The sequence below is a fragment of the Lithobates pipiens genome, unplaced genomic scaffold, assembly GCF_037356315.1.
Source record: "Lithobates pipiens isolate NorthernLeopardFrog02 unplaced genomic scaffold, aLitPip1_a1.2 Scaffold_88, whole genome shotgun sequence".
NCBI lineage: Eukaryota > Metazoa > Chordata > Amphibia > Anura > Ranidae > Lithobates > Lithobates pipiens.
Window position 1 is genome coordinate 297,559 of NW_027507912.1, and position 15,420 is coordinate 312,978.

General features: G+C 48.5%; 1 protein-coding gene across 1 annotated transcript; it reads left to right on the forward strand.

Annotated features, from left to right (window-relative positions):
- Nucleotides 1–4,168: 4,168 nt before the first annotated feature.
- On the forward strand, nucleotides 4,169–13,427 carry LOC143973651 (galectin-1-like). The gene is made up of 4 exons (XM_077474509.1): nucleotides 4,169–4,230; nucleotides 6,945–7,024; nucleotides 12,539–12,698; nucleotides 13,099–13,427. The coding sequence occupies exons 1-4, from the start codon at nucleotides 4,219–4,221 to the stop codon at nucleotides 13,240–13,242; spliced, it is 396 nt and encodes a 131-aa protein (XP_077330635.1). The 5' UTR covers nucleotides 4,169–4,218; the 3' UTR covers nucleotides 13,243–13,427.
- The last annotated feature ends 1,993 nt before the right edge of the window (nucleotides 13,428–15,420 follow it).

The window sequence follows — 15,420 nt, forward strand, 5'->3', positions numbered from 1 at the left end:
TCTAGTAATTGTGTCACGAATCTACAGAATGCGGCAGGTTTTGCTACGGGATCAGGAGCATTCTGTATTAATGCCATAAGAGTGTCAGCCGACCAAGGTGTCCATGTCCTCAGAACGACTTGTCGGGTCACTGTAGGTGGCTGTCCTGCTTGACCCGCATTTGGATTATTTACTTGTATTACCCTAGTCCGACTATGGACTGGAGCTACGGGCTCTGGTCTTTGAGCTCCGCAATGCACACATTCCTGTGCCCAGTCTGGGTTCTGGGTACCGCATACTCGGCATACCCATCCTCTTCCTCTTAAGGAAGGATAAAGTTTTGGTCTTTCATTACCTGGTGTGGTGGTGTTATAAGGAGGTGGAGTATCTCCCGTATTTACCCTATCGCCGGGAGCAGAAGGAAGACTTTTGTGTCGGACCTTCATATCCCATCCACCCTTTTCCTGACAATACTCCCATCCCTCCTCTTCAGCCCTGTTGGAAACCTTAATTAAACATTGTATTTGTGATACCCATCTGTTCTGCAGGACCTCCCTGTCTGTCTTTCTTTATTTCTTCCCAACCTTCTACACTTAATCCATTTTCTCCATCCATCCCCAATTTCTTGAGAACCCTATTCGTGCCCTGTGCCTTATCCTTCCCATACAACATTGTAATTATGTCTTTAACAGCATAACATTTCTGAGATTCCTCCTGGGGTTTACCATGTGTCTGGCCCATTTTGACAGTCCTGCCTAGGTGGCGTTTGGATCACTTACTAAGTGTCTCGTTGCCTTCTCCTCCTAGGGTGCCAAAATACTAAAAAACCTCTCCTAGATGAGATTTCTGAAATCGAATTACCTTATATGCTAGCCAACTGACAAATATTATGACCAGACTGACGGCTACAACATATACAAGCATTCCCTTTTGGTGGCCAAACACATATGACTAGGTCTCCGGGACTTTGTGGAGACCTTTATTCCCTTCCCATTACCATGGAATCTCTCAGCATTCGTTTCTTATTCCTGCTTTATTGAGGCAGTCAGGACTTATACTTTCAACCCGTTTTTAGGCTCATGAATCAAAAAGCGTATATCAAACTTAAGTGTCGGACCCCCAAAGTACTCTTACGAGTTAAGGGCGCATTCCGTTACCCATTGGGATGATATATGTTTCAATTCACACCATACAAACAGGGCTTATCTCAGTCACAACAGACAGATGACAAGTAGACAGACAAGAAACAACGGTAACATAAGCCAAAATATTAAGTTCAAGACCCGCTTACTACAGAGGTTGGTGTTTACCTGAAGAACAATTCAGACAGATCAGGTGGGCACAAATCTAAGAAGCACAGAGTTTATAAGAAAATAAAGCTTTTCTTACCTGCGCAGGATTTGTCTGTGGTTCTTGATGTGCCCGACCATTTCGTTCCGTCCTTATGTTCGTTCGCCTCTTGTAGTTTCTTTCTGCAGGTCCCTGTTCGCGGCGCCAGAAATGTTAGGTGTGACCTCAACAAGTCACCTATTTGTCAGGTTATGTTACCGTTTCCCAATTGTTAGTTAGAGTTCTTATCTAAGCAAAGAGACACGGAGGTATTCAGTATTTCTGCTCAGAAGTCCGTGTTTAACTCTGACTCTCTCTGACTCTGAGGCTTCTTTATTACATCTTTTATAGACAGAAAAGGGCAGACATCAGCAATGTAAAAAAAAACAACATTTTGCAAAGAAAAGACAATTCTCCGGGTGTTATCAGCTGATAAGACAATCTTCTGGGCGTAGACTGCTTTTTAGGGCTGATGCGGCCTCTTATGCGTACGTGACTAAAGATGACGAGTCCTTATTTTACAGAGAAGGATAGAGAAAGACAAGTATTTAGTAAGACATATTGTCAACCATTTTGTTTAGACATACCTTAATCCTTACAGGAGTCACAATGAACCAACATCAAGTTTGGATCTAGTGGACTAAAATTCCCAGCCGCACCACACCGGCTCAGTGACCACTCACCCCTCTGCAGATACCTCCAAGTTACAACTTCCCAACTAACACACCATTATCTGAGATACAACACAGGACTCCATACATTAGATGGTCCCTACTAAAAACTATTCAAGGAAATCTGAATGTCTCTAAAGACCTCAATCACCATAACCTTATGACTAACGAGATTAAATGCAGGCTGGGTGTTCTGTTCTAATCTACTCCCTTTTTTTTTTTTTTATTATATCGAGTACAGAACCAAGGATCATTTTGTGCTACTAAATTGTATGGAATTTGATAGACCCCACCACAGCAACAATAGATCCCCCAACACATGACAGACCTCCCCCCAGCAACAATAGACCCCCACAAAAAAAATTGATTCCCAGTGACAATAGATCCCCACAGCAGTCAGCTTCAATATTCATTCAACATTCAGTGCTGGAGGTTCCGGAGCTGCTGAAAAAAAAGCCCTGGTTACCTTCATCAAAACAAAAAAAATATCTCTGCCCTCCTCTACAGCTCCCCTTTTAGAGAAAGCCATCCTCTAGAGATGGGGCATGGGAGCGAGATGCCCCAGAGCTACTAAGACGTAGGGATGAGCTCAGGCGTGTTCGCATGTCCATGTGCAGAGCCCGCCAGGAAGTCGGCGCAGCGCTGCGCTATTCACAGGCAGTGAGACATTGCCCGATCTCTGCAGCCGCTGTTGGGGCGCCTTGAGGATTGGAGTTGAGAAACATTGCTATGGAAGGTGTCCTCATCCCCCTCAGCTGCAGGTCCTGTGATGAGGTGATGCACACTAACGGTGAGGACTTAGTATACATGGAGAAGTGCTTAGAGTTGCCACCTCATCCCTTTAAACCTGAACACATATGAATTACACGGGTTGTGAGGCTGATTTCATGTAGATAAGGCACAGAGAATAATTTGTCCCACACCTCTCATAGCCAGGTGCATAGAAATTCCATGCCATCCATAGCCAGGTGCACAGATGTCAAACACCTCTCATAGCCAGTTGTACAGGCATCATACAACACTCATAGCTATATGCAAAGATGTCCCAAGCCACCCATAGCCAGGTGCACAAATATCCCAAGCCACCCATAGCCAGGTGCACAAATATCCCTAGCCAGGTGCACATACATTGCAAGCCACCCATAGCCTGGTGCACAGACATTGCAAGCCACCCATAGCCTGGTGCACATACATTGCAAGCCACCCATAGCCAGGTGCACAGACATTGCAAGCCACCCATAGCCAGGTGCACAGACATTGCAAGCCACCCATAGCCAGGTGCACAGACATTGCAAGCCACCCGTACCCAAGTGTACAATTGCCCCACCCTGCCCATTCCCAGGTGCAGAGATGTCCCACACCACTCATAGCCAGACATTGAAAGCCACCCATACCCTGGTGCACAGACATTGCAAGCCACCCATAGCCTGGTGCACAGACATTGCAAGCCACCCATAGCCAGGTGCACATACATTGCAAGCCACCCATAGCCTGGTGCACATACATTGCAATCCACCCATAGCCTGGTGCACAGACATTGCAAGCCACCCATAGCCTGGTGCACAGACATTGCAAGCCACCCATAGCCAGGTGCACAGACATTGCAAGCCACCCATAGCCAGGTGCACAGACATTGCAAGCCACCTGTACCCAAGTGTACAATTGCCCCACCATGCCCATTCCCAGGTGCAGAGATGTCCCACACCACTCATAGCCATGTACACAGACATCACATACTGCCCATAGCCTGCGAGGTGGGGGGCAGGAAATGGAAATTGTTACTTTGGGGTCGGTTTATTAAAACTGGAGAGAAGAGAATCCGGTGCAGTTCTGCATAGAAACCAATCAGTTTCAGGATTTTTTTTTTTTGGCAAAGCTTAATTGATGAAGCTGAAGTGAGAAGCTGATTGGCTCCCATGCACAGCTGCACCAGGTTTTGCACTCTCCAGTCTTAGTAAATCTCCCCCCTTTGTGTTGTAGAAATGACTTTGAGGACGGTCATCTTTTGCCCCCTTGTTGTTTGTGGTGAGTGGTGACACCCCAGCAGAGTGACGATGGGCGCCCCATGCTCAGTCACACCCCATCCACATTTCATTCATTCTCTGTAATGAATTCTCAGTCCAGGGAGCGCTGGGCGGGGTGACTCCTCCCTCCTGACTGGCTCCGCCCCCAGCAGACCTCCTATATATGAAGAGGTAGAAGTGCAGCTGATCACAAGTTTGTCTGATAAGAAAGCAGCATGGCAGATAATGTGAGTACCGATGGAAGCTGCAAAAGCTGAGAAAATGGGTTGTGTGGGCTGAAGGCAGTGGTGGGTATAGTGCTGTATGGTGTGGGGAGGGTTGGGTTGGGTTGCTGAGTATGGATGGTATAGGGTTGATGGGTGAGGACATGGGGTGATGTAGGGCTGTTGGTAGGGTTGCCACATTGTCCCTTTAATCCAGTACACACATGAATTACACTCACTTGGTACCTTTATCTGCATTAAATCAGCCTCCGAACCCGTGTAATTCATGTGTCCTGGGTTAAAGGGATGATGTGGCAACCCTAGTTGTTGGGTGTGGGTATGGTGCAGTTGGTGTTTGGGCTGTCATGCAAATAGTGCTGTTGGGGATGGTAAGTGGAAGGAATAGGGTTTGAGAATGAAGGGTGGTAGGTATAGATTGGTATAGGGTTGCTGGGTCTGGGCAATGGTATGGTGCTGCTTCATGTGGTTAGTATGGTGTTGCTGGGTGTATAAATGATGACCTGCCTTTTAATATAAAGGGTGTAGTAAACATCCTCCCCTTTCCCCCCCCCCCCCCTCCAGTATACAGGGTGTAATCCCCCCCTCCAGTATACAGGGTGTAATCCCCCCCCCTCTAGTATACAGGGTGTAATCCCCCCCCCCTCTAGTATACAGGGTGTAATCCCCCCCCCCCTCTAGTATACAGGGTGTAATCCCCCCCCCCCCTCTAGTATACAGGGTGTAATCCCCCCCCTCTAGTATACAGGGTGTAATCCCCCCCCCTCTAGTATACAGGGTGTAATCCCCCCCCCTCTAGTATACAGGGTGTAATCCCCCCCCCTCTAGTATACAGGGTGTAATCCCCCCCCCCCTCTAGTATACAGGGTGTAATCCCCCCCCCCCTCTAGTATACAGGGTGTAATCCCCCCCCCCCTCTAGTATACAGGGTGTAATCCCCCCCCCCCTCTAGTATACAGGGTGTAATCCCCCCCCCCTCTAGTATACAGGGTGTAATCCCCCCCCCCTCTAGTATACAGGGTGTAATCCCCCCCCCCCCTCTAGTATACAGGGTGTAATCCCCCCCCCCCCTCTAGTATACAGGGTGTAATCCCCCCCCCCCCTCTAGTATACAGGGTGTAATCCCCCCCCCCCCTCTAGTATACAGGGTGTAATCCCCCCCCCCCCTCTAGTATACAGGGTGTAATCCCCCCCCCCTCTAGTATATAGGGTGTAATCCCCCCCCCCTCTAGTATATAGGGTGTAATCCCCCCCCCCTAGTATATAGGGTGTAATCCCCCCCCCCCCCTAGTATATAGGGTGTAATCCCCCCCCCCCCTAGTATATAGGGTGTAATCCCCCCCCCTAGTATATAGGGTGTAATAATCCCCCCCCCCTAGTATATAGGGTGTAATAATCCCCCCCCCCTAGTATATAGGGTGTAATAATCCCCCCCCCCCCTAGTATACAGGGTGTAATAATCCCCCCCCCCCCTAGTATACAGGGTGTAATAATCCCCCCCCCCCCTAGTATACAGGGTGTAATAATCCCCCCCCCCTAGTATACAGGGTGTAATAATCCCCCCCCCCTAGTATACAGGGTGTAATAATCCCCCCCCCCCTAGTATACAGGGTGTAATAATCCCCCCCCCCCTAGTATACAGGGTGTAATAATCCCCCCCCCCTAGTATACAGGGTGTAATAATCCCCCCCCCCCCTAGTATACAGGGTGTAATAATCCCCCCCCCCCCTAGTATACAGGGTGTAATAATCCCCCCCCCCCTAGTATACAGGGTGTAATAATCCCCCCCCCCCCTAGTATACAGGGTGTAATAATCCCCCCCCCCCCTAGTATACAGGGTGTAATAATCCCCCCCCCTAGTATACAGGGTGTAATAATCCCCCCCCCTAGTATACAGGGTGTAATAATCCCCCCCCCTAGTATACAGGGTGTAATAATCCCCCCCCCTCCCTCAATCCAGTATACATGATGTAATAATCCTCCCTCCCTCAATCCAGTATACAGGGTGTAATAATCATCCCCCTGTACAGGGCCATCTTCAAGGCATCATGGGCCCATGGGCAGAGTAATTCTCTGGGGCCCCTACAAGCCTGTCCCAATTTTTATTTTATTTTGTGCACTCAAGAATAAAAGTATAAAGCCTCACTGTGCCCAACACTGCAGCCTCGCCATGGCGGAGGAAGAGAGATGGTGGACCAGATCATGACTGGAGGAAGAGGAGATCCAGAGATGAGTGTGAATAGCAGGCTGTTACAGCTTATATGAAATTGCCTCCGTTCTGCTCGCCGTCACACACAGCCCCGCCCCCTCCTGACCCCACGCCTGTGATAGACAGAATGCAGGTCCAATGCTGGGATGTTCTGCCTATCACAGGCATGGGGTCAGGAGGGGGCGTGGCTGTGTGACGCAGAGCAGAGGCAATTTCATGTAAGCTGTAAGAGCCTGCTATTCGCACTCTCATCTCCGGATCTCCTCTTCCTCCCTCTGATCTCTTCCACCGGGGTGATCACCGGGAGACCAGCTCGCAATCAAGCATTTGAGGGCTGCAGTATACAATTCCACCCTGCAGTGCCGATATCGTCACTCTAGATATGACTGGCCCTGATTGGGGAGGGGGCCCCTCCATGTGTATCTGGGGCCCCTGGGCTGATCTCGGTAAGACAGCCCTGCCCCTCTAGTATACGGGTTTTGTAGTAAATTTTCTCCTTTCTCCCATACAGACGGTTGTCTTGTATAACTTCAGCCTCAAACCCGGTCACTCCGTGGAGGTGGGGGGCTTCATTCCAGAGGGATGTAAAAGGTAGGTGAAGATTTTATCCTCGGCTACTTATTGTATAATATTTACGTCTGATCTCTGTAATACTAGAATTTGCCAAATGTACAACTTACAGAAGTAGAAGTGTGCTCTGTGTACAATCCATCCTACTGACCCCTCACTGGGGATTTGGTCCCTCAAATAATACCAGACATCAAATTGATTTGATTGGAGCTAATTTAGCTTCAACATTTGTTGTCAAAATGTCATCCTGGATAAAACTTGTCTGACTTGTCAGCCATCATCTGAAATATAACTGACAATCCTGTGACTCCCATCTACGCTCTGTCTACCAGTCCTCCATCCCTTCACTGGTCTGACTGGCAGACCTCTTCCCTGCCATGGTACATACACCTCATGGGGGTTGGCTGAATTTCCAGGACTAATGGCCCTTCAGAGGATGGTGGCACCTTATGGATAGGGATGAGCTTCGTGTTGAACATACATTTGACTCGAACATCGGCTGTTCGGCAAATACCGAACGTTATGGGCCATTCGCTCCAAATTCGTGTGGTGCTCACGGCCCACAGTGCACTGCACCATCGCAGTGCATTGCTGGCTCATGATTGGCCAAGCATGCACTGTGACCCCGCATGCTTGGCCAATCACAGCGCTGGCAGCGAGGAGAGCCATGATTGGCCACAGGCATCCTGCCTGTGGCCAATCATAGCTCAGGCTGTGTAGTACACGCCCCACACTATATAAGGCTGCCAGCGTGGTGGCCTTGTGTAGTGTGTTGGCGTCTGTAGGAGTTAGTGGGTGTTCTGTGTACCTTCAGCACAGTATACACCATTCGTTATTGGACGATTTTGCGTTCTTGCTCTTCTGTAGTGGTTGTCTGCATGCCCTGACCACAGTATACACCGTTATATCACCTACATAGCTCTTCTCTAATTGAGCCGTGTGTGTGTCACAATATACACTACCCAATTGCTGGTTTTCCCTTCAGGCCACTACCATGTCTGGAAGGCCAGCAAGGAGAGGCAGACAGGCATGAGCCGATAAAAGAGGGCAAACGGGCTCTGTCTAGAGACAACAGTGCTGGTCGTGGACGCGGTGCATCGTCAGCACGTGGCTATGGGACATGCTTGTCCTTTTCGGCAGCTGGACATGTTGAGCCGCAACCTGCCAACGACTTGGTAGAGTGGATGACCAAGCCCTCTTCATCCTCCTCATCCTCTCTCACCCAGGCTCAGGGTATTGGCAAAGCAGCTGCCAACGCATCGTCTTCCCTCCTCTCAATGTCATCATCAGTGACTCCTTCCCTAGACCCACCACATCCTCCTGAGGAGTCTCCTGAACTCATTGAGCACAGTGTTGGGTACATGCTCCAGGAGGATGCCCAGTGTTTTGTAGGCTCTGATGATGATACTCAGCTAGAGGAAGGCAGTAGCTTGAGCGCAGAGAGGTGATGCTCAAGAAGGACAGAAATCTGGCAGTCATGTTCCACAAGCTACAGCATACTGCCAGGTTTACTCCAGCGATGAAGAGGGAGGGGATGATGAGGGCACTGACTCCACGTGGGTGCCTGGTAGGAGAGGAGGAGGAGACGGCACATGTCCAACTAGGCAGGATGCCCTCCGGGGGCCAGCTTAGGGGCAGCACACCAACTAAATCACACCTCAGAGCTCCGCCTGTGCAGGGCGCTGCCTCTGCAAGTTATTCTAAAAGTTCTTTGGTGTGGGCCTTATTTGAGACGAGTGCATCCGATCGCACCGCTGCTATTTGCAACATATGTCTCAAATGTATCTCCCATGGCCAAAACATCAGCCGCTTGGGCACCACATGCTTGACCAGACATATGTTGACCTGCCATGCAGCTCGTTGGCAAGCGTACCTCAAAGACTCACACCAAAGAACAAAGCGGACCTCTCCTTGCTCCTCATCAGCTGGGATCTCCAACCCCACTAGACCTTCAGTCCTCTCTGAAACCTGCTCTGAGAGGAATGAAGGTGTAGAATTAGGTGTCACAGCCAAGTGCTTCAGGGCACTCTGCTATCAGTACACCCACGTCCAATTATAGCAGGCAAATGTCCCTGCCACAGCTGCTAGACCGTTGAAAGAAGTTTACTCCCAGCCATCCACATGCCCAGCGGTTGAATGCTAGCTTGGCTAATTGCTAGCACTTTAACTGCTGCCTTTTCAGTTGGTAGACTCGGCCCCCTTCCGTGAGTTTTTACAATGTGTGGTTCCTCAGTGGCAGGTCCCCAAACGCCACTTTTTCTCACGGAAGGCGATTCCGGCTCTCTACCACTGACTGCCCTGTCCAGCGAGGCAAGGACATAGCCTTCCACATGCCGGTAAAGTGCATATTACTGCTGACTTGTGGTCCAGCAGGCATGGACAGGGACGTTACCTGTGTTTCATGGCCCATTGGGTCACTCTTCTGGCAGCTGGGAAGGATGCAGGACAAGGTGCAGTAGTGTTGGAGGTGGTTCCACCACCACACCTCCAAAATGTTACTATTGGTTGTGACGCACCTCTCCTCCACCACCTCTTCTTCTTCCTCCATGGCCTCTTCCAGTGCTCTGTCCTCAGAACCAGCGGTGCTCTGTAGGCGTTCCAGGGGCTACGCAAGTACGCAGGCAAAACTATGCCATGCCGTGCTTGCGCTGGTTTGTTTGGGGGACAGGAGCCACACTGGGGCAGATATTTTGTCAGCTCTGCAGGGGCAGGCCGAGAGGTGGTTGACACCACGCCAGCTTAAGCCAGGAATGGTGGTTTGCGACAATGGCACCAACCTCCTCTCTGCCCTCTGATAGGGACAACTGACCCATGTGCCACGTGTGGCTCACGTCCTTAACCTGGTGGTGTAGCGGTTCTTGGGTAGGTACCCCGGCTTACAGGATGTCCTGAAGCAGGCCAGGAAAGTCTGTGCATTTCTGCCAATCACTTAATGCCTGTGCTCGGCTGGCTGAGCTCCAAAAGGAGTTGAACCTGCTCAAGCACCGCCTTATATGTGACATGCCCACCAGGTGGAACTCAACGTTGGCCATGCTGCAGCGGCTGCACACGCAGCAGAGGGCCATCAATGAGTACCTGTGCGACTACGGCACCAGGACAGGGTCAGGGGAGCTCGGTTTTTTTCTCACCACACCAGTGGGGCATGATCAGGGATGCATGCACTGTCCTGTCTCAATTTGAGGAGACCACAAGGATGGTGAGCGGTGACGGTGCATGCATCAGTGACACTGTACCTCTTGTCCACCTGTTGGCGCATTTGTTGCGTGGAATAATGGACAGGGCACTTGAGGCAGAACAGGGGCAGGAAGAAGATTTCCTTGCCTCTCAAGGCCCCCTTTATCCAGACGGTGTTCCTGCTGTGCCACCCATCACACAGGAAGAGGATGATGATTGTCAGCATGGAGGTGGAGGCTGGCACTCAGCATCAGCAGCAGCCGTCTTGTAGGGATGGTTTACGGACATGAACGTGGCTGGGAGGAGATAGCTGTGGATCATGTTGTCCTTAGTGACCCAGGCGACTCAGGACCAAATGCCTCAGCTAACCTAAGCTGCAAAGCCTGCAGAAGGATCCTCGTATTTTTCGGATCAAGGAGAGGGACAACTACTGGCTGGCCACTCCTTGATCCACGGTACAAGGGTAAGGTTGCCAACCTTATCTTGCCGTCACAGAGGATGAGGCATCTCCAGGAGGCCTTGCAGAAAGGTCTGTGCAACGTGTTCCCAGAGACTGGGAGGTTACAAACTCCTGGTCCTGGACAACATGTTGCTGAGGCATCGGTCAGAAGGAGCGGTGAAGGTGGCCGTCTGACTGATGCGTTCAGACAATTTTTTTTTTTTTTTTTTTTTTGGTCCGCAGCCCCAAGGTATGCATCTGTATGCAACCATCGCCATCATCTGATTTACATGGTGCAGGAATACCTAGGGGCAAGGTCAGACTTGGACACCTTTCCCACCGAAAATCCTCTGGCTTACTGGGTCTTGAAGATGGATCACTGGCCAGAGCTTGCACAGTATGCAATTTAGCTACTGGCCTGTCCTGCATCCAGCGTTCTTTCGGAACGCACCTTCAGTGCTGCTAGTGTCTTTGTTACCGATCACAGGGTGCGCCTGTCTACCGAATCAGTTGATCGACTGACCTTCATAAAGAAGAATCGGTCTCGGATCACCCACAGCTACCAAGCACCTGAAGCTGATGTAACTGAATAATTTTTTTTTTTTTTTAAATATCACATCCCTTCAAGACTGCCGATGCTGAGTGACTGTCCTTTTTATGTTGATTGTCTATTCTCTTCCTCCTCCACTGATATGTTGGAAGAACATTTTTGCTTCTGGGTGATGCCACCAGCCCAAGTTTAATTCCAATTTTTGATGCTTTTCAGCAGGGCTCATTCCTGCACCACAACTAGAGTATATGGGAGAGGTTGCAGTGTTGTGGCACCAGTGCCTAAGGCCCAATTTTTTCAGCCCCTGTTTAACAGGGGCATGTAATTACAATTCTTGATATAATCGTTCACAGCAGGGTGCTCCAGCGCCCAGCAAGAGTCACTTTGAGGGTTTACAATGTTGTGGCAAAACCAACACCTTGTTCCGCCATTTCTACAGAGCATATAGGGCAGGCCCCTACTTTCAAACATCCAACTTGCAAACATCTCCTACTTGCAAACGGAAGGAGACAACAGCAAGTGAGATGAAAAAAGACGGACGGCAAAACAAATTATACAGGGGTGATAACCCTTCCCTATGTTTTCCAAAGCGCTTAAAAATAGACTGGAGCTACACTTTAAAAATGTACCAGTTGAAAATTACAAACAGATTCTACTTAACACAACAAACCTACACAGTCCCTGTCTTGTTTGCACCGCCTGTATACTGCTGTTCTGAGTATATAGGGCCGGGGGGGCCACACGTATTTCCTTTTTTTTTTTTTTTTTTTTAAATATGGGTACGGGATTCCCCTTAATATCTGTACAAGACTCAAAGGGGCTGGTTTTAAATTAGCACTTTTAATTTCGACCGTTCGAGTCCCATAGACTAAAATGGGGTTCTAAAGTTTGTACGAATTTTCGGTCCGTTCGAAAGTTCTGGTGCGAACAGAGAGGGGTGTTCGGCTCATCCCTACTTATGGAAGTGATGTGAACAAAACAAAAATTAAATAAACTTTTTATATTTATAATTTAGGATTTGGCTTTTAATTTCTGTAGCCATTTTTCTCCCTGGGGACTGTTTGGGCAGATATCTCTTGAGAAAGGGCACAAAGTAGTAGTGGCTCTCCTTTCTCCCTCTCACTATTGGGATGGATGGGAGAAGAGAGCTGAGACTAGTCTTCAATGACTTCACTGTTTTTGACCATCCAGGATGAATTGTTCCATAGTGGCTACAACTCTAAATGTCAGTGAGGGAATATTAGCTGATATAATGTAAATTCATAATGTGGGGGATGGTGAAGTACCCATGGGAGGACCACTGGTGAATGACTTGAGTACGATATCCAACAAGGTCAGCTGAGCAGAATAATTGCTGTTTCCGTCTTTCTAGGCTTTCCATAAACTTGGGAAAAGATGAAAAGAATATAGTGCTGCACTTTAACCCTCGCTTTGATGAGCGCAAGATAATCCTGAACTCTATGGTGGACGATGTCTATGGAGAGGAGCTGAAGGAAAGCGTCTTCCCCTTCCAGGAGGGGTCAGACATCACGGTAGGTCTATGTTGGATGGGGCAAAGTGGTATCCTTGTGAATATTGGGCACATATCTCTGAATGATGGGTTAGGTGAAGGGTATAAAGGATTTGCTATGATGGTCACCCCTTCAGCTCATTCCATGAAGGATGAGGACCTCCCGCATAGAAGATCCAATTGATTCCATCCATCATGCTACCATTGTGTGCTATTATATACCACCTAACATGGTTGCTGCTGGTCTGATTGGGGGGGGGGGGCAATAGAGGAAATGATGTGTGACATTGAAGTGTACATGGGGGGGAATAAGAAGAATGTGTGTGTGTGTTGACTCTGAATAATTGTATTCTCATTTACCCTCAAGTCAGTCATTTGTAGATCACTTATTGACTTTTTTTTTTTTTTTTTCTTTCTTGCAGGTTTACTTCCAGTTTGAGCAAGACATGATCACCATACATCTACCTACCGGAAATCCTCTCTCATTTCCAGTCCGCTTTCCCATAGAGGTGATCTCCTACTTGTCTTTGGTGGACCTCCAGCTCAAATCCATCACATTCAAATGAAGAATCCCACAGATTAACCACCTGTCCCCCACATGTCCCTATCCAGGATCTGTGAAATGTCCATAGTGGCCAAAGATTCTTATCTTGTAACTCTGTTCCTGCTGCTCATATAGCCATACATTGTGCTTTACCCAGTACTAGAAATGGATTTCATACACCTTTCAAATAAAATCAAACAAGCTCCATTGTCTTTTTTTTTTTTTTTTTTTCTTCATTTTTGGGGGGGTGGCGGTGGTAGAAACATTTGTGCAGCTGTCTTTCAAATGCAGTGACATAAAATTTGTTTTGGGGGTTCTATGTAATTTTCGATCTCTTGTCAAGATCCCAACGGTGAAAAAAAAGTGATAACTCTTGCTGTTTTTAATTGTGCAGCTCTAACAAGATCTATGGCATCTCTTCAGCTTTGAAGCCTGGCTAATAGAACTGGTCAGGATTCCACCCCCTTGGTTTTCAAAGCCCCCAGCTGTTGGCACAAAACATGTCCCAGTTTGAGGACCTGCCATCTTTACAGCTAAAGTGCCAACAGTTGCTCAGCAATGTCTTGCTAACCCAGTAAAGTCGGTCTTTTGACTGCAAAAATTAGGCCCTCTCTCATTTGTTCCCAGCGTTTGGGAGTTCACGTTTTATAACCACAATCTGTCCTCTTGCCCTGGCCAGAGCAGGGTTTTGCATCTTGGCTGTGCCAAAAACCTACCTTAATTAGGGAGGTTGGGACTAGAGGATCTCCTCCAGTATAACCTATAAAGGGGAAGTCTTCCCACCCCCACAGAGGGCAGCTCAGATTTAGGAGCCATCTCCCTGGCGCTGCCAACCTTCTCACTTTGGGCTTGGGAAGCATGACTGAGGGACCTGCCGAAGCTGTTCTCTATATTCTCCCCCCCCCCCCCCCCCCTACCAAATTAACCAGATAAACTCCTTTCATCTGGAGTTGAAAGGCCATAGCAGCCTTTTATTACAAAACAATTAAATACCCAGCACCCCGTTCAAAGACCCAATAGACCCCTGTCTGCTACTATGACAAGAAACTAACAGCCTCAAATTGAATGGCTGTCTAAAACCTAAATCCTGAAAAACCTGCTACATATACCCCCAGCACCTGAAGAAAATGGGAAGCACCCTCAGACCAACACAAACAAGGGAGGGTGGGGGAAACATCTCTGACGAACTCAGAAAAAAAATTTCCTCCCCCCCCCCACCCCCCCCACCTCCTCCCTCAAAATACCCCTCAGCTCTGCAACCCACCAATCTGGTAAGCGGAATACTACTTTCAAAATCGCATCACTAAATACCCCACCTCCTCTGCATGCCCCAGTCACACTGCCCCCTCCTAGTTTCACTCACCTTCAGGCACCCCAGATGTTTTGGAACTACATTTCCCATGATGCTTAACTACACTGCAGAGTGCAAGAGCATCATGGGAAATGTAGTTCCAAAACATCTGGGGTGCCAAGGTTCGTCATCATTTGGGAGGGTCTGTTATACACATGACTAGGGCACCACCAATGTCCACAACACCATGGTAATCACTACCTATCCCCAAATTAAACACTTGTACCCAAATAATGAGGCCACGTTTGGAGAAAATGTGAATGCATTGGCTAACACACCGTTATCTGAGATACAACACAGAACTCCATACGTTAGATGGTCCCTACTAAAAACTATTCAAGGAAATCTGAATGTCTCTGAAGACCTCAATCATCATAACCTTATGACTAACGAGATTAAATGCAGGCTGGGTGTTCTGTTCTAATCTACTCCTTTTTTTTTTTTTTTATATCGAGTACAGAACCAAGGATCATTTTGTGCTACTAAATGGTATGGAATTTGATAGACCCCACCACAGCAACAATAGATCCCCCAACACATGACAGACCTCCCCCCAGCAACAATAGACCCCCACAAAAAAAAAAATTGATTCCCAGTGACAATAGATCCCCACAGTAGTCTTCAATAGAATACATTCAGTGCTGGAGGTTCCGGAGATGCGTTCCCCCCCCACATTCCCACTGAAAAAAAGGGCCTGGTTACCTTCATCAAAACAAAAAAATCTCTGCCCTCCTCTACAGCTCCCCTTTTAGAAAAAGCCATCCTCTAGAGATGGGGCATGGGAGCGAGATGCCCCAGAGCTACTAAGACGTAGGGATGAGCTCAGGCGTGTTCGCATGTCCATGTGCA

Bases quoted from the DNA above. Each gene is read 5' to 3' on its own strand.
- LOC143973651 (XM_077474509.1), top strand. The intron at 7,025-12,538 runs GTAGGTGAAGAT...CCGTCTTTCTAG, and splicing joins ATTCCAGAGGGATGTAAAAG to GCTTTCCATAAACTTGGGAA. The intron at 12,699-13,098 runs GTAGGTCTATGT...TCTTTCTTGCAG, and splicing joins AGGAGGGGTCAGACATCACG to GTTTACTTCCAGTTTGAGCA.